Source organism: Barbus barbus, assembly GCF_936440315.1.
Source record: "Barbus barbus genome assembly, chromosome: 5".
Classification (NCBI taxonomy): Eukaryota; Metazoa; Chordata; class Actinopteri; order Cypriniformes; family Cyprinidae; genus Barbus; species Barbus barbus.
This window is the reverse complement of record NC_136733.1, coordinates 23,116,014-23,134,326: the sequence shown is the minus strand read 5'-3', so window position 1 is coordinate 23,134,326 and position 18,313 is coordinate 23,116,014. Positions and strand designations below refer to the sequence as shown.

Here is an 18,313-nt window from a genome sequence, read left to right as displayed (position 1 = left end):
GCTCTCCAAATCCACAGCGACCACATTCATGCCATGTACACTTCACCGAGCAGCAGCGGTCAGGAAACGAATGGTAGCTGGAGATGAGGGCCAATCTTCAGTTCAACTGTCAGCGGCCCATAGCGACAACACGGTGACATCTTCGGACTCTGCAATCTGGACACCATACATAAAAGGACTCGTTGAGGACCAAGAAGTCAGTGTTTTCCTTGACATTGGCGCTGGTTTGTCGCTCATTAGTGAGGCCTTACGTCAACGCATCCCTGCACTGAAACATTGCCCCTTACTGAAAAGTTTCCAGGTGGCACACACACTGACAGGATACTTTTGTATCGATTATAGACATTTGAACTCAATTATGCTTTCCTGTAGCTCAAATAGTAGAGCATGGCGCTAGCAACGCCAAGGTCATGGGTTCGATTCCCAGGGAAAGCAAGAGCTGATAAAATGTAAAAACTGTAACTTGAATGCAATGTAAGTCGCTTTGGATAAAAGCGTCTGCTAAATGCATAAATGTAAATGTAAATTGCTATCAAAGATGCACACCCACTTCCACGTGTGGATGACAGTTTAGACGCCCTTTCTGGAGCCACCTTGTTTAGCACTCTAGATTTGTCCAGTGGCTACTGGCAAATTCAAATGGATGATGTTAGCAAGGAAAAAAAGTGCCTTTTTCTACAGGTGATTCCCTCTATCATTTTAAGGTCATGCCAATGGGTCTTACTAATACCCCCCCAACATTTCAGCGATTGATGGAGCTTGTTCTCCGTGGCCTCCATTGGTCCAAGATTTTAGTATATCTTGATGACATAATAGTCTACAGTAAGACCTTTAAATACCACATTCATGATCTCTCTGAAGTGTTAGGTAGATTACGGCAAGCTGGCCTCAAACTCCATCCTCAAAAGTGTCAGTTTTTCAAGCAGTCTGTACTCTTTCTAGGACATGTTGTTTCGAAGGATGGCATTCAACCAGACCCCAAAGTGACTGAGAAAGTGTTGTACTGGTCTCGTCCAACTACACCTACAGAGGTTAGAGCTTTCATAGGCCTCTGTTCCTACTATCGGCATTTTATCAAAGACTTTGCAAAAAAAAAGCAGCCCCTTTACACAGTCTTACGAAGAAACATGCCAAATTTGCATGGAGTGAATAATGTGAGGACACTTTCAGTATTTTCGGCATGCTCTAGCTTCCCCTCCTATTCTCACCTATGCTGATTTCAGTAAGTCTTTTATTCTGTAAACCGATGCATCTGACCATGCCATTGGCTCCGTTCTTGCACAACAACAACAGGGTGTTGAAAAGGTAGTAGCCTATGCCAGTCATGTGCTAAGTGCAACAGAGCGCAACTGGTCCACCTTTGACAGAGAATGGTGGGCTATTGTTTGGTCTGTAAGACATTTCTCACACTACTTACAAGGGTGCCCCTTTGTGATTATTACCGATCATCGCCCTTTGTTAGGTTTAAAGAAAATACCTATCGCTCGAGATCCAACATGACTGAGGGCACGCTGAGCATTGTAGCTTGATGTGTCCAATGGGTCATAAAACACAGGAATGGCGCAAAGCACACAAATGCAGACTCCCTATCTAGACGCCCGACTCAAAGTGATACCTCGCCTCAGCCTACTCCTGATCCCTCCGTATCAGGCAAGTCAGAACCTCCTTTAGTCACAGCTCCTCTTACCGCTCATGCTGTCATAGACCTTTCTCAGACTTTGTCAGTCAGTACTGCACAGTGTCAAAAAGATGATGTCACACTGCGGACAGTGTGTGAATGGTTGAATGACGGAAGGAGACCTCCAGCTTGGGCTCTAAATAAAGGTTCGGCAGAGCTCAAAGTATACTGGCGACAGTTTGATAGACTGCATTTTCAGGATGGGAAAATTTACCGTTTTGCCTGTAACAAACCCAAAGAGTCACCTACTCTTCATATAGTCATTCCCAGCAAAGCTGTCCCCCAGGTATTACAGTTTTTACATGGACATTCTACTGTAGGTCACCTTGGTCATAAAAAGACACTTGCAAGAGCTAGAGAGGATTTATACTGGCCATACATGGCTAGAGACATATAGAACTACTGCCAACAGTATGTCCCATGTCAGTCAAGATCTATGCCAGTTCCACATTGTGTAGCTCCCTTGCAGACTGTTCATGCCAGTCGTCCTTTTGAAAAGGTGGCAGCTTACATTACTGAGTGTCACCATCAGGCCATAAATATGTCCTCGTTCTCCAAGACTATTTCACCAAATATGTGAATTTGTACCCTATGAAAGACCAAAGAGCTGTAACGGTTGCACAACGGTTATTTTTGAACAGTATGTCACAGTGCATGGTGTTCCTGAATGCCTTCATACAGATCAAGGCCGTCAGTTTGAGGCAGATTTAATCAAGGAGTTGTCTTCCAAGTTGAGTGTCACCAAAACCAGGACTTCTCCTTATCATCCTGAGGGAGATGGGTTAATCGAAAGATTCAATCGCACCCTGAAAGATCAGTTGAGTAAATGTCTGTATCAGCAAACAGAGCCATGGGATACCATGTTAAGGGCAATCCAGTTGTCTTATAATACTAGTGTATACAGCAGCACTGGATACAACCCTTTCTTCCTCATTCATGGACATGAAGCCAGATTGCCAGTTCATTTACTCTTCCCTTGTCCTACTGTGCTTTCCAGTGCCTCTGCCGGCACCCCATCAGAGTATGCTACGTCTGTCTACATGAAATTGGAGTATGCTTTCAAGTTCCGTCAGGATAATCAGGAACATGCTCATGAGCAGCAAAAAGCTCAATATGACAAAAAGGCCAAATATACCTCGTACAATGTGGAAGACTTGGTTTGGTTGAATGATCCTGCTCATTCCCGGTGTAAACTGGCCCCACGTTGTGAATGACCCTACACTGTAACACAAAATGTTCAGCCTACTGATGGTTATTCTGTACTGTATGCTATTCAGTCAAAAGGTTTTCCTGAAAAGACACCGCAAGTGGTACATCATAACCGTCTTAAACCTTACCTTGGACAAATAGTCTCGGATGCATCATCTCCCATTGCACAGCCTGTTGAAAGGGAAGTACCCACTAGTACTTCTAATTCCTCTACACTTGCTGTCCAGGAGAACTTGCCTTCTGTTGTCTTTACTGGTGAGGTCCCCAGTCAGAGTCCAGCTAGGTCTTTGCTTTTTGGACAGTCCCCCAAACTTAACTCAGAACACTGAACAGTTTACTGTCACACAGGCTGATGACATGGACACTGTATCCTCAAAAGTGGACCATCCTACAATGGCTCCGCATGGTTTGCTGGACCCTAGACCGTTAGGTCACAGACCTTTCAAACTGCCTGCAAGGTTTAAAGATTATGTTGTGAAATAAGAAAAAAAAAAAAAAACTTATCAGTTCTTTGTTTTAGAACCTTTGCTGCAGTACGCATTAACACCCTGTATTGTGTTTATTGAAAATTTTGGTTGTATTACACCAATAATCTGCACATTGTTTTGTCTGGTTTAAGGACATTGTTGCTTTCTATATATTGAAAACGTGGACATTTCTTTTCCCACAGGGTGTGAAAAGTTGCTTGTTTAATATTCATTGTATTATTTTTCTGCATGTTTTTGCCAAGGACTTTTATTTTGGTGTTGCATCCTCCGACAAGGAGGGTCATGTAATGTGAAGGGAAGTGCGGGAAGAGAGGAGAGTAGAGTGTGGTGGGCACGGAGACTAGTTGCTCTCCTACGCAGTTCTAGGACTTTGCTCAATAAAAGTTACTAGCCATCGATATTTTCAAGTCCATCGTCTTTATTTACATTAACCCACGGGCAGCTAAAACCCCACGCCTTACACTAGTTATGATGGCCAAAAGCATTTTTCACTAGTACTGCCAAAAAAAAAGCAACAACATATTCTGACAAAATGTTTTTTTCAAGCAACATAACAATATTTCATTACATTATATGGTTTACCAGTGACAGATTTATTTTTTGAAAAGTCTGAAAGGCGTGAAATTGGCCTTATATTTTTTGCTGCCTGCTGCTGACGAGTGATCAGTCACATGACAAATGTTTTCAAAATTGTGTCCTCCAGAAAGAAAAATTTAATTAACAGTGCTGACCTTATTAAATATGCATGGGCTTTTTGAACAGTCAAATAACTTTCATACCACTGTATTTAGTTCCAGCGTCTGGAAGAAAAAGGGATAGGAAACATGTTAACTTCAGTTATTTGCCTTTGCATCTGGAGGCTTAAAACAGACAAGGTGGATGACGTGCACAGATGGGCACACTCTTAATAAACCAGGTGTCAAGATTTATTACCCAATACATTTTTATTAACCTCATGAATATGCAAAAGTATGTTAACTGAAGGGTGGACAATCATGTAATTGTGAGACCTGCATACCCATTATTAATTGCTAACGCAAGCATCAAACGAAACAAGATAATGATGATTTAGAATGACCCTATATTAAAATGTTAATGTGTGAGAGGCCTGAGTTAAATGCATACAAGTGTTTATTAATATCTATAGGGCTGTGTTGATGATAGCTAAACCCATTGAGATACCAAAATCTACCATAGCTAGGCTATGCTAAGTTTATACACTCTGTATCAGTTACTTCCAGTCTGTGCTTTCTTAGGCATGAACATTAAGCAGAATTAGAGCAGAATCACATGCTAGATGTAGCACAACATACCTCAAATAGACTCATGCTCACATTCTAATTACTGTAGAAGGTCTGGAGGTAGTTAACTTAATTACATCCCTAACTCACACAGTCCATCTTTTCAAAAATCTTTCACCCTTGATGGTCTTCTCATAGACAGGTTGTGCTTTTTGATTATGCCTGACTGTATAAATCTCATCTTGCTAAATCTCTCAGGCTCAGTCTTCATCATCAGCTACAGCTAAGCTCATTTCATTAAATTTTCACATGTTCCTGTCATCAAGCTTCTTTTCATTCTGTATATTACATCAGTGGTGTGTTAGCCAGACCTTTGCAGTGGACGTCAATTCATGTAAGACTGATATGACCGGCAATGGGAGAGAGAGAGGCAGTTTAGCCTTTATTTGGGGTTTGTGTGATTTTGCCATTCTGTTTTCATAAAAGGAAAAAATAATGAGAAAAATACAATTCTAACTGGTATAAAAGCATGCTTGAATGTGAGCAGTGGCACGGTTTTTAACACACATGCTCTGACATACTGAGATTGTAACTTATACAGGTTACGTGAGTTTAAATCTGCCTCGTGACATTTTCCAATCTAATCCCCCCCCCACTTGTGCCTTTTGATTCTTGTCCTTTATTTCCAATATCCTATAAAACAAGAAGTGGCAAAAGGCCACTCACTTGAAATGGTGAAACTGGAAACCATCATCAACAAATGTGAGAAAAAACAAAAATCAACAGATATTAATTCTTTTGAAAAAGAATAATAAAATACACATAAAATATAAATATAAAAAATAAATAACAACAAAATATAAAATGTGAAAAATATGTTTATATAAATGTATGTGGTGCTTAGTTCCTACAAAAAGTGGTACAAGGAAGGACAACCAGTGAACTGGCATCAGGGTCGCGGGTGCCCAAGGTTCACTGATGCACGTCGTGGGATACAAAGGCTAGCCCGTCTGGTCCGATCACACAGAAGAACTACTATAGCTCAAAATGCTGGTCATGATAGAATATATCAGTTTGTAGCCACAGACTGGCCAGAATGCCCATGAGAACCCCAGTCCGCCACCAAAAGGATCAATGGAAGAAGTTTGCCTGGTCTGATGAGTCATGTTTTCTTTTAAATCTGTTGAATGGCAGGGTTTGTGTATGTTATTTACCTGGGGAGTAGGATGCACAATAGGAAAAAGAGGTCGGTGGAGGCACTGTTATGCTCTGGACAATATTCTTCTGGGAAACCTTGGGTCCTGGCATTCATATGTATCACCTAAAGATTGTTGCAGACCACATACACCCCTTCGTGGCAGTAGTGTCCCTTGATTGCAGTGGCCTCTTTCAGCAAGATAATGCACCCTACCACACTGCTAAAATTGTTTGGGAATGGTTTGAGGAACATGACAAAGAGTTCAAGGTGCTCTACTGGGAGGTGTTCTCTCTCCTAATTCCACATATTTCAATCCAGCTGAGCTCCGTGGGATGTGCTAGACCAACAAATCTGATCCATGGAGGCACCACTTCACAGCTTCTGCTGTTAATGTCTTGGTACCAGATACGTTAGGACATGTTTTCATAAAAACAGTGATACACTGGAATATTCCTTACTCATACCCACGATCCTACAGAGGATAAGTTGTTTGGAGAATGCATTGACTTTCTGTGGTATACTGCTGCTTAGATGCAGGGTTTATTTTAAAAGAAAGCCTCTTACACTAAAAATACAAATAAAACCCTCCTTTAATTTGTGCATGGAGATAATAACATGTATCCTGACTGGAGGCAACTCCAGCTCAGCTCCGGAAATGTTCCCGTTGTCAGTTCCAGGCCCAATCCTTGGCACACTTCAATGCAAATGAATTACAGTGCGTGTTAGTGTGGGCTTCATTCATCGCTGCTTCATTCATTGTATCATTGTCATTCCCTGGGGATGGCTTACATTCATGTCATTAAAAAATAATTGCTTGAGCAGAATGTCCTCATCTGCCTCAACTTGCTAGTTGCTCACATTGCATTTACAATTTTAAATACAAGGACTGTTTCAATAGGCTTCAAACACTGCAGACGTAAGTTTCACAGCTCATATGATAGCCATTATGATGTAATCGGTTGTCTTAATGCCATTAAAGGACCATGAAGTATTTTACACATGCAAAACTATTAAATAAATAAAAAAATAATATCATGTCTCCAACATAGAAAACATGATAAATAAATTTGTTTCATTATGGACAAAAATTGTTCATATAGTCAGTTCTTTACTGTGGTGTTTGTTTTGCCTTTGCTTTTGTGTTGTGTCGCTTGCTTTTTATTTATGTAACAATCTCTTTCCAAGGCTACAGAGATCTCTGACAAGTCATGCGGAAAGGACTCTCCATTCCCTAAACACCCAGGCATTGAGCGGTGCTGCACACTTCAGGGTCAAGAGAGGAAACTTTGTCTGGCCTCACTACGGTACTCTGCAGATGAGCTGCCTTCTTTACTGGAGCCCACAAATGAAGAACTCTGCACCGAGTTCACTAAAGACGAGAAGGACTATGCTATCAGGTGAGATTTGTCCCATTAGGAGTCATTATAAAGGCAACAATGCTTCAGGCTTATTAGTGGAAATAAAAACAGAAGAAATCAATGTAACATTGTCGCTCACCCCTGGTCACTTTCTCATTTTCTTTAGCATAAACACATTGCTACTACCCAGTCTTCAGAAATCCTCTAATTTTGAAAGGCTCTATCTAGCCTTTTTTAAATAACTTTGATGTAGTTTAAAAGTACTAATTATTCCTCCTAACTAGTTTCAACTTAAAGGTGCAGTAGGAGATCTTGGAAAATGCTAACTTAACCTGATAGCACTGAAAGCGAAGGACCTTCCCAACAAATCGCCGTCCAAAGCCACACCCCCTGAACGCATTAACACGAACAGATCAGACGACCAGAGACAACATTACTACAATACATCATGTCATTCACCGGTGAGAAAGCTTTATAGTACCGTTAATAAAAGTACTACAATACCAGGAAGGAGGGTCAGGTTGTTGATGTTTGCCTGCCATTCTTGCATAGCGTACGTGAACGTGCTGATGACATTTCCTGCGTGAACAGGGTGCGTAGAGGTATGCAAATACATATGTTGACAGGCAGGTAGGAAAGTCGACGAACATTTCTTGGTCCTACGCCTTCCACAGAATATATAAATACATATAAATTTAGACCACTTAACTTAATGAATGCTATCGGGATGTGAAGAGACTTTCAACCAGCATAACAAAAAATGTTTCTGAAGACTATCACCAACTATTGCACCTTTAACACTTTATTATTTATTTATTTTTTTTCTCGATTTGCAGCTGTAGAAGAGTATATTAGAATATATTCTCTGAGTAAAAATGCGGTATGTCTGTTCTTATACGTCACAGTGGTAGAAAAGCATCTCTCACAACTTGAACCTGCAAATTCAGCATTTTCTTTTGAATGGATTCATTTGAATGATGTATCCCAATTACATTACCTCAGAAAAATCACTGGCTATTTAGTTTCTCTGAATAGCCATGATTTTTTTCAAAACTGTTCTTCCAGGTATAGCATGATTAGAGAAGGAAATTTTCCATGTCAGTCTAATGACTTATGATAACATCTCTTTGTCAGTGTCACACTGATAAAAAGATGAAAAAAGACTGCTACTGACTCTAAAGACTAGAAAACATTGCTTCAAGAAACCAAAGATTTCCTTATTTATCCACTGTTTCCTTTCATGTAAATATGAATGTGTATAAATTTTTGACAACTTTTTGTCTGCCTGTCATTTCTAATCTCTGTCTTGATCTCTTTCATAGATGTTTTTTTCACCATTTTACCATTGAGTGCCACATTTTGGATATTAAACACTTTTCAGAATCTACAGGCTTATCTTAAGGCCAGCTTACACTGCATCGATAGGTGCAGATCAACATAGACAACTGAGAGCTATAAGTTTACACAATGAAGTTTCCATACAGTGGCATCAAATATCCTGCATGAATCCCGAATACTTATTCCACAAGAGCACTGCATAAAGCTGAAAATTATTTGGTGCTTTAGTAAGTTTCTTATATGCTTGTGAGCTGTAATAGCCATATTGTCCTCATAAGTGTCCTCTTTCTCCACTGCTCTACTAGGAGTTCATTTTAAAATGAATACCAACATGTTTGATTGTAATTTATCCTTGAAACTAGAGACAATAGCATCTGTTGTACATGCTTTGGTAAATCTCATCGCCCCCCCCCCCCCCCCCCCCCCCCTTTTTTTTTTTTTTTTGCCTATAAAACACATTTGGGTTTAATAGTGTGGTGGAAGTGATAATTGCTTGTTGGGCTGGTTTGCCTCAGGGGAGCCTTCTTGGTCAGAACTTCCATTTAAAGACAATTTAAGCAATAATACAGTATTTTGGTTTAGACTTTTATGGCACTTAGGACTTAAAATATATAAGTAAGAAATTGCCACCTTTATCAAAGTGCTAATTGCTTTTTTGGCCATTGTTTCCTTTGATTGTGTTTGCATTAGTAGTGAGGGGAGATAAGTTCCTTTGATGCACTAAAGCAGATTTCTGTATACCAAATAATTCTATACATCAAAACGTGCTTTTGTCGAGTTGAACAAAATGAGAAAAACATGTACCCCCAAAGCTCCATTAGTCAGGTTAAAGTGCCCGATCAATATAGTTAAATCAGACTCACTAATAGCTTTCTATCGGCATATACTGTATAAATTTTATTTTATATTTTTAGTTTTATGTTGGTTTGTTTGACTGCATAAGAAAATAATACTAATATATAAATACATAAACCCTGAAAATTCACTGAATCTTTACTCTACTTTACTTTAAATTAAAGACTAAAATAGTATTTACTTGTAAAACACTCCAATACTCAATTATTTACAGCTTTAAAAAAAACATAGTATTTTTTTTTTTATTATTATTATTTCTACAGCTGTTCAAAGCGGTGTGGGCTGCAGATAGCTATTTTTAGTTTTATGAACAGCAGATGTAAGTTTGCAGGTTCAGAGGTTTTGTTTTGACAAACATCTACACAAACGGACAAACCTAGTTCTTAGATATAGAAAAAAAAAATTCCCCTTATAAATAGTAATTTAATCAAAAAGTAGATTAATCAATAGCCATAGTATATATTTTGTATATGTAATAGTCATAATTTATCATTTTAAAACAGACAATCTAAATGTTTAGAAGTTTAAGTCCTTTGGCACATGGATGGTAATCGCTTTTATATAACATGTAATTATGTTCGTTTTGCTTACAGAAAAACAGACCTCATGACTGAATCCCTTTTAGTTCATACATCTCTCGCTTCTTTTTTTACATCTTCCCAACAAAGATCTGCATAATGAAGCTAAATTGGTGTAGCCATGTTCTAAAATATGCTTTGGGAGCATAATGACAACAGTATTCTATAATAAAATCTTTTGGTGACAGCACACCCCCATCTATGCGTAAACATGAGGATTATGTGCTGTTTTCATGGTAATAAAACAAAGCAACACTTTAGTGGCTTTGATTTCTGATTAGAAGTTACTATTAGGGGAATAGAATGTGCTGTGCCCTTTATGACTCATGTCTTGGAGGGCTTTGATTTACTGTGTTGACGTCATTTATTGTTATTTTCTTTCCCCTTAGGCATGTGTATGAGTTTGCCCGAAAGCACAGAAACATCCCAGCAGGCTTTGTTCTTAATGCTACTCAGAACCATGTGAGAATGGCAGAGAGATGTTGCCGCCCTGCTGTCAAAAACTTATGTTTCCTCCAAGAGGTAGTATGAACCATACGTCTCTGATTACACTCTTTGGAAACCCTGGTGTGGCACGACCCCAGTGAGAGGGGTGATGTCGAGTGAATGTATTTAATGCCGATTATATTTTAACACTTTGTCGTTTACAATCATATGCCCACACACAGTAAGACGCTGCATATCATTCAAACCATAATAAGACATAAGACATCTCACAGGACTATATTATTATTAGACGTCACGACTGAAGTAACTGGCACTGAAATGACAAGGAATGGTGGTCAAAGGGTTACGTGAAAAGCAAATTATAGATATTCTGTTGTGGGGTCTAGAAATGGCTCAGACATGAAAAATGCAATGTCTGCTTAATAGCACTATTGTTATGTAGGGGAGACAGACAGTCACCTGTCTTTCACTTCAGACCCCCTGAAAATCTGACATCTGTGATTAACTCTACCACTGCTACCATTTCTAAGATATGTAATTATATGAAGTTTCATTTATTCACAAAAATTGTGTGTTGAGCAAGGTTTAAACTTGCGACCTCTTATACCTAGGGAAGAAATAAACATCTAAATAAATAGAAAATACATCGCATCAGCTCAAGCTCAGATCAGGAGCCCGAAATCGTAGAACCAGCCCATTTTTATAACAGTTTGAATGAATATGGCATGATTTGCAGTTTTCTACCTAAGATAAGTTTAACAACCTCCCCTGTCTAGGTGCAGAGAGAATATATTTAATATGATGTCTGGGGGCATTAACAATAAATGTAATTGTTCAGACAAGTTAATATCGGATCTAGTGTAGACCTGATTGTTTCGCTTCTATTACATGCATATGAATGTCAGAATATTAATGCTTACATTATGTTCATAAAATTTCTTATAGCTTTAGTTTAGTCCTAAATTCTAAGTAAAAACAGTACTATAAAATGAACCTAGGGAAAGTAAAATATTAATCTCTGATCAAGAAAACATTATTCTGCTTCTTTTTTCACATTGAGACTCTGGACTGCAGCAAATTTTAACTAAACAAACCTAGCTCTTTCAGCTTAAAAATATTATTAAACTCTTGTTAGCCTGTGAGTCTGAGTTGGGTCTGATCAGGATACTTAGGCTATCCCTTCTAAACCAACCAGTATATTTTGTTTTTGATATGCTGGTCGACAGTGTAAGTTGCTGGTGTCCCCACCAGGCTTTCTGTGCTGCCGTACAATATCTCATTTGTGGGTATTTGTGTATGTAGGCATTAGTATGTTAAATTTTTCACCCAAAAATGAAAATTAGTCCATGTTTTACTCGCCCTTAAGGCATCCTAGGTGTAAATGACTTTCTTCTTTCAGACAAATCCAATCAAGAGTTATATAAAAAAAATGTCCTTGCTCTTCCAAGCTTTATAATGGGCAGGTTTTTCAGGCAACAGATAATCCACTTCCTCAGGGAAATGAAATCTGTTGAATTCACACGCAGGTATAAGGGCTTCAGACATTCGTCACACCGAAGGTTTTCCCATAGGGACTGCTATTGAAGCATTGAATTGAACCTATGAAATGGAACGCTGGTTTTCAAAAGACTCACATGTGCACGCGCTATGCTTACTTCTGGTGGCATTCGCCGGAAAGGCAGTCTCTCATGAACGTGTGTACGACAGTTAGTGGAAGTTACACAAAACTGTTTATATCGTTTTAAATATGGATTTTTTTTTTTCTTACAAAAACAGATCGATTTGCTACAGGAGGCCTTTATTCACTCCCTCGAGCCGTGTGAGGCATGTTTTAATATGGATGGATGCACTTTATTTGACTACTTTTGGACTCTTGAGCAAAAACACCCACTCATCCCATCATAAAGTTTGGAAGTGCAAGGACAATTTAGAATTTTACTCCGATTGGATTCGTCTGAAAGAATAAAGTCATATACACCTTGGCATAGCTTGACGTTTGAGCTTGGGGGTGGGGGGTGGATTTGGGCAGTCACTCTTTTAAACACATTTTAGTTGCTGTGTAGGGGGAAGAGTGCTATTTGTCTAGTTTTGTTTAGCAGTTTGTCTAAGGAAGCAGAACTATGGGATTGAATAAAGTGATTATGAGGATAAGAGTGATTAATACAGTATAATGATATCATTCAGTTTGAATCAGTTTAATTTGTGTAGGTCAAAACACCAATAATTATTGTGAAAATTAAAAAATATATATACAGTGCCTTCCAAAAGTATTGGAACAGTAAGGCCAATTCTTTTATTTTTGTTGTAGACTGTAAACATTTGGGTTTGACATCAAAAGATGAATATGAGATGAGAGATTAACATTTCAGCTTTTATTTACAGGTATTTTCATCTGGATCTGATACACAACTTAGAAGATAGCACATTTTGTTTGAACCCACCCATTTTTCATGTCACCAAAAGTATTGGAACATGTGACTGACAGGTGTGTTTTATTGCCCTGGTGTGTCCTATTAATTGATTATTCAAACAATAAATAGCACTGAATGTCTGCGCTCAGTTTCAGATCTGTGCAGACTGCATTTATAGTTAGTTAGACGTGTAACCAACATGAAAACCAGAGAGGTGTCTATGGGTGAAAAACTAGCAATTGTGAAGCTGAGAGAAGATGAAAAATCAATCAAGCCATTGCACAAACACTGGCAATAGCAAATACAACCATTTGGAATCTCCTGAGGAAGAAAGAAACCACAGGTGTACTAAGTAACACACCTCAAACGGGTAGATCAAGGAAAACATTTGCAGTTGATGACAGAAACATTGTGACAGCTATAAAGAAAGACCCTAAAACAACTGTTAGTGACATCAGCAACAACCTCCAGAGGGCAGGAGTGAACGTATCAAAATCTACTGTTCGCAGAAGACACCAGAAGATGCAAACCACTCATTAGCAAGAAGAATAGGAGACAAGCCTCAAAAATTCTGGGACATGGTTTTATGGACTGATTTTATGGACCAAAGTGATGGAAAGGCTAAAGTTTGGAGAAAGAAAGGATCTGCTCATGATCCCAAACATACAAGCTCATCTGAAACACAGTGTACACAGGTGTACATTATGGTACACATTACACAAGTAATGTAATGGCTTGGGCTTTCATCGCTTCTTCTGGGACAGGCTCATTAATCTTCATTAATGATGTAACACATGATGGCAGCAGCAAAATTAACTCAGAAGTCTACAGAAATATTTTGTCTGACAATTTACAGAAAGATGCAACCAAACTGATTGGGAGATCCTTCATCATGCAGCAAGATAATAAACCAAAACATAGTGCCAAAACAACAAAGGAGTTCATCAGTGGCAAGAAGTGGAAGGTTTTAGACTGGCCAAGTCAATCTCCACACTTAAGGGGAAAGGGAAGTGGTGTGTGGCCAAGTATGGTGACCATACTCGGAATTTGTGCTCTGCATTTAACCCATCCAAGTGTACACACAGTAGTGAACATACACCCAGAGCAGTGGGCAGCCAATGATGGGGCGCCCGGGGAGCAGTTGGGGGTTCGGTGCCTTGCTCAAGGGTCTCACCTCAGTCATGGTATTGAGGGTGGAGAGAGTGTTGGTTATTCACTCCCCCCACCTACAATCCCTGCCAGACCTGAGACTCGAACTCAGGACCTTCGGGTTACAAGTCCGACTTTCTATCCATTAGGCCACGACTGCCTAATGGATAATTAAACCGTGTAGAGTATGCATTTTACCTGCTAAAGAAGAGACTGAAGGGAGTAAACCCCCAAAACTGAAAGAGGCTGTGGTGAAAGTCTGGAAAGGCATCACAAAAGAATAATGCAAAAGTTTGGCGATGTCAATGGGTCACAGGCTTGATGCAGTTATTGAAAGCAAAGGATTCGCAACTAAATATTAAGTCTTTTTCACTTTAATCTATGTTAATTCTATCTGTTCCAATACTTTTGGTGACATGAAAAATGGGTGGGTTCAAACAAAAGGTGCTATCTCCTAAGTTGTGTGTCAGATCCAGATGAAAATACCTGTAAATAAAAGCTGAAATGTTAATTTATCATCTCATATTCATCTTTTGATGTCAAACCCAAATGTTTACAGTCTACAGCAAAAATAAAGGAATTGGCCTTACTGTTCCAATACTTTTGGAGGGCACTGAATATGATGATGATACTCATGTTAATGAAAGGTGGTGGTTGATGTGGATTTATTAGTAAAATATCTTACTACAAATCCTGTCTGTTTACAGAGATTCCAAATGCGAAGCTCCAACATTTTTCTGAGGTTTCTCTCTAATGTTTGCAACAACCAAGTGAATTTGAAATCCTTCAAGTTTGGGTAAATATGCCATGGCTCACACAGCTTCCTCATACTATTGAAGGAACAGTTCAGCAAAAATTATGTTATTATCCACCATTCTCATGGTGTTTCAAAATAGTATCCTGTTGTTGTTGTATTTTTCTATTTATTTATTTAATCCTCATAGAGCAGGGTTGACAATTCTGTAGGTTTCCATTTGTTTACTCTTTCTGCAGGTTGATTTCCCCCCCTCTGTGGGTTAATGGTTTGACATATTGGATAAATTATATTTGATTGAAGCTACATGTACTTTCTGTGGGGTAAGGTTTTGGTTAGGTGCATGTAATTATGTATAATTTACTGTAAATATTACAGTAAGTACATGTAACATGTAACAAGGACACTGTTAAAATTGTGTTACCAAATATTATTTCCCCAACCAATTTATATTCTGCCAATTATAAAACTGTGCTAGACGAACAAGAGATTTTTGGGAGGGGAACTAGTAAGAAGTCTGTGTGCAGACATGACTTACAAGGAGCGAGAAGGAGAAGAGTAAAATAAGAACAAGATCTATAACTGTATATAGTTCTTTTATCAAATATTTTAAAAATAAAGGATTTTACCACTCTTACTAAAGTATTTTGTTTATGCGCTCTCAATCTTAAAGTTAGATGTTTTTATTGTGTTTGCACTTACCATACCATTAAAATTGTGTTTAATGCATATCAGTGACATAAAATATGTAGCTTAAGTATGGAAGTGGCATATTTTGAGTTTTGGTATTTGGGATACCAATAGTTTTGTACTATTTTAAATTGTGGGCTTGTTTTCTTGCATAGATCTAACAAATCTAGATCATTTCCTTACAACAATAGTTAATAGAAATTTTTAAGAATCAAGTTATGACTCTTGTTGCTGGACAAAAATAAATGTAATGTTTACCACACACCTTATTTTCAGAACAAAATCTATAGAAAACCTTTTCTAAAAAACAGAGCTGGCCTAAAAATTTGAAGTCATTGCAGAACAGCTCTATGCTGCATGAGTAACATGGATTACTTTTATGGTGTTTATTGTGGTCACCATGACGTCATTGAATGGAAAATAGCAACAATAAGAGCCCCCCCCCCCCCCCCACCACCCCTTGTTATGGAAGAAACAACAGCATATGGGTTTAGAATGACATGAGGAAAGTAACATTTCTGAAAATATTACACATGCTTCTTTCCTCCTATACAGTACTTAAGTTTTCTGTTCTCTCTACTTTTTTATTTAATCATAATGATGATTAAAATAGCACAAGGACATGTGATCCAGATTAAGTGCAGCATATGCAAATATGTTAACTGTTTAGTTTCCTATATAGCCTGTGTGAATGAAATGTGTCATGCTCATTACATACCATGGATATACATTTTCTTACATGTAAATTATGTCATATTTATAGGTTGTCTGCATATTATGGAAATCTACTAGGACTGTCATTTGAAGAGGCATCAGTCATGTCTGGACGTTTTCAGGCTGGGCTTGAAAAATGCTGTTTACAGCCACAACCTGAATGTATCATTGAAGAGGTGAGGAGAAGGGTCAGAGGAGGGGGTGGGCCGCTTGATGCTGTGTTCAACAAACCACATGAGCAGCACAAATGTCTCTTTTGGGACAATTCTTTTGACCAGTGATCCTTCTGGCGGTGGATTTCTCCTGTTCTGCTTTACAAGATATCTGATGATATGACAAACAAAAAGAATGTGCTTTTCTTTGGTAACTAAAGAAAACAAATCTACTACTGGAAGACATAATACTCACTTCTTTCTAATCTGACATTTTTTTTATTTTACTCAGTGGTGCAGAACTTACTTTTATGGCCATTTATTGGTTAATTATACAAAGTTCCTTTAGTGAATGCTGTTGAAAGACCAGCCTTTTTTTCTGTACCTTCACACAGTCACATAATGCTTTTATCAAAGCTGCTGTTCCTATTCAATTAATTTGTATCATTATCATTTATGCCATTCAATTTTAGTGTGAATCTGACAGAGCTCTCATATCATTTGAGTAAAAGAGCCAGATTCATTGTTATTTTTCTTTCATAATAGCTAACAAGCTTTCAGAAAGTTCTGTGTGCTGAATCCAAACTGGATGCCATGTCTGAGGATATCCGAAAGTGCTGCAGTAAACCTGCCCTGGATACTTTTCCCTGCATGGATGACTTGAAAAGGCAGCCTCGTCCGTCTACAGATTTAGCCAAGCCTGTTTCATCCCAGCTCTGTGAGGAAGCTCAACCTCATGGGATTGACAGGTGCTAATTTAATATTCATCAAATACTCAGAGGTAGGGAACCCAAGCATGTCATAAAGCGAAGGTCAACCAATAGTTCTGATAGCCTGCTTATTTCATTCTGCCGAGATCACATGTTTTGTTGAATGAAGACCTTGCAATCAGCGCACTATATTTTGATCTGACTTCATGTGATTTACATGCTAATGTGATGCTGAGTAATATAATAGACATATTGCGTGTTCACCATGACCCACTATGGGAATAGTCACCCGGTCCCCTTTTTCTCAAACACAGTGGAGAGCGTTCCTCTTGATTTTGATCTTTAGCTAGTTGCTTAAAGGGCAAGAGTGCAAATAGTCATGAATTATTCATAGATTGGCTCTGAATATGAGCATATTATCAAAATTATCATACATGAGAAAAAAGCTTTTGAGTTTTGCTTAATTTGCATTATTGCATTATGCTAAAGCTCAGAATGCCTCTTGTGATACGTTTTTCATAGACAGATTGAACCAAATGTCAATTTGGGCTGCAAGAAGCACTTGAAAACTCGTCTTAACTGTGCATCAAAAGCGATCACCTTCTCGCCTGATTCTAAAATTAATTTAGCCCGTTATCAGAATGATGGTAAAGCGTATTTGACTTGCACCTGGAGAATGTGGGCCATGGTTGGACCTTAAATTTTCCCCACAGACATGAACGAGCAGATTAACAATAGGTGGAGTTGATGTGGTTTAGACCAGGGTTCCTCAAATCTTTCCATGGAGGGCCAATCTGCTCCAACCCTGATCAAACTCACCTACCTGGGATTTTCTAATGATCTTGAAGACTCTGATTAGCATGCTCAGGTGTGTTTGATTAGGATAAGAGCTAAACTCTGCAGGAGTGGGCCAGATTTGAGGATGCCTGGTTTAGACTATTCCTATATATTCCTGCAACTAGGATCAGATTACGTTTAGATTAATATGGATCAGACCCATTTGTCCTCTGTGTAACACTTCAGATCCTATTTCAATTTTTGCTTTGCAGGCTCAGGATCATTTTCCTGAAAATAATGCTTTGAACACTGACCGTAGATTGCCCTCAAAGAAAGATCTGACCATTTCTCTCCCATGATGGTCCGTTTCGGTTGGCTGTTCTCTGATCAGCACCTCGTGCCTTTCTCATTTAATGAAAATGTAGCCAATATGCACTGCACATGCTGTGCTGAATGAGCCGTATGAAGTCACTTGTGTGCCTGGGTGGACAAGAAAGAATGAACTCTTGCTGCGGGGCAGACAGTCCTGCAAAGAAATTTCAGTTTAATTTATCTTGAACTACAAT

At 38.7% G+C, this 18,313-nt stretch overlaps 1 protein-coding gene across 1 annotated transcript in view; it reads left to right on the top strand.

The window, feature by feature from the left end:
* The window catches only part of gc (GC vitamin D binding protein), a 34,166-nt gene that overhangs the window by 6,612 nt on the left and 9,241 nt on the right, over nt 1–18,313 (top strand). Inside the window, exons 4-8 of the mRNA XM_079417167.1 lie at nt 7,000–7,211; nt 10,333–10,465; nt 14,658–14,746; nt 16,158–16,284; nt 16,807–17,009. Coding sequence (XP_079273293.1) covers nt 7,000–7,211; nt 10,333–10,465; nt 14,658–14,746; nt 16,158–16,284; nt 16,807–17,009 — 764 coding nt within the window. The remainder of the gene's footprint in view (nt 1–6,999; nt 7,212–10,332; nt 10,466–14,657; nt 14,747–16,157; nt 16,285–16,806; nt 17,010–18,313) is intronic.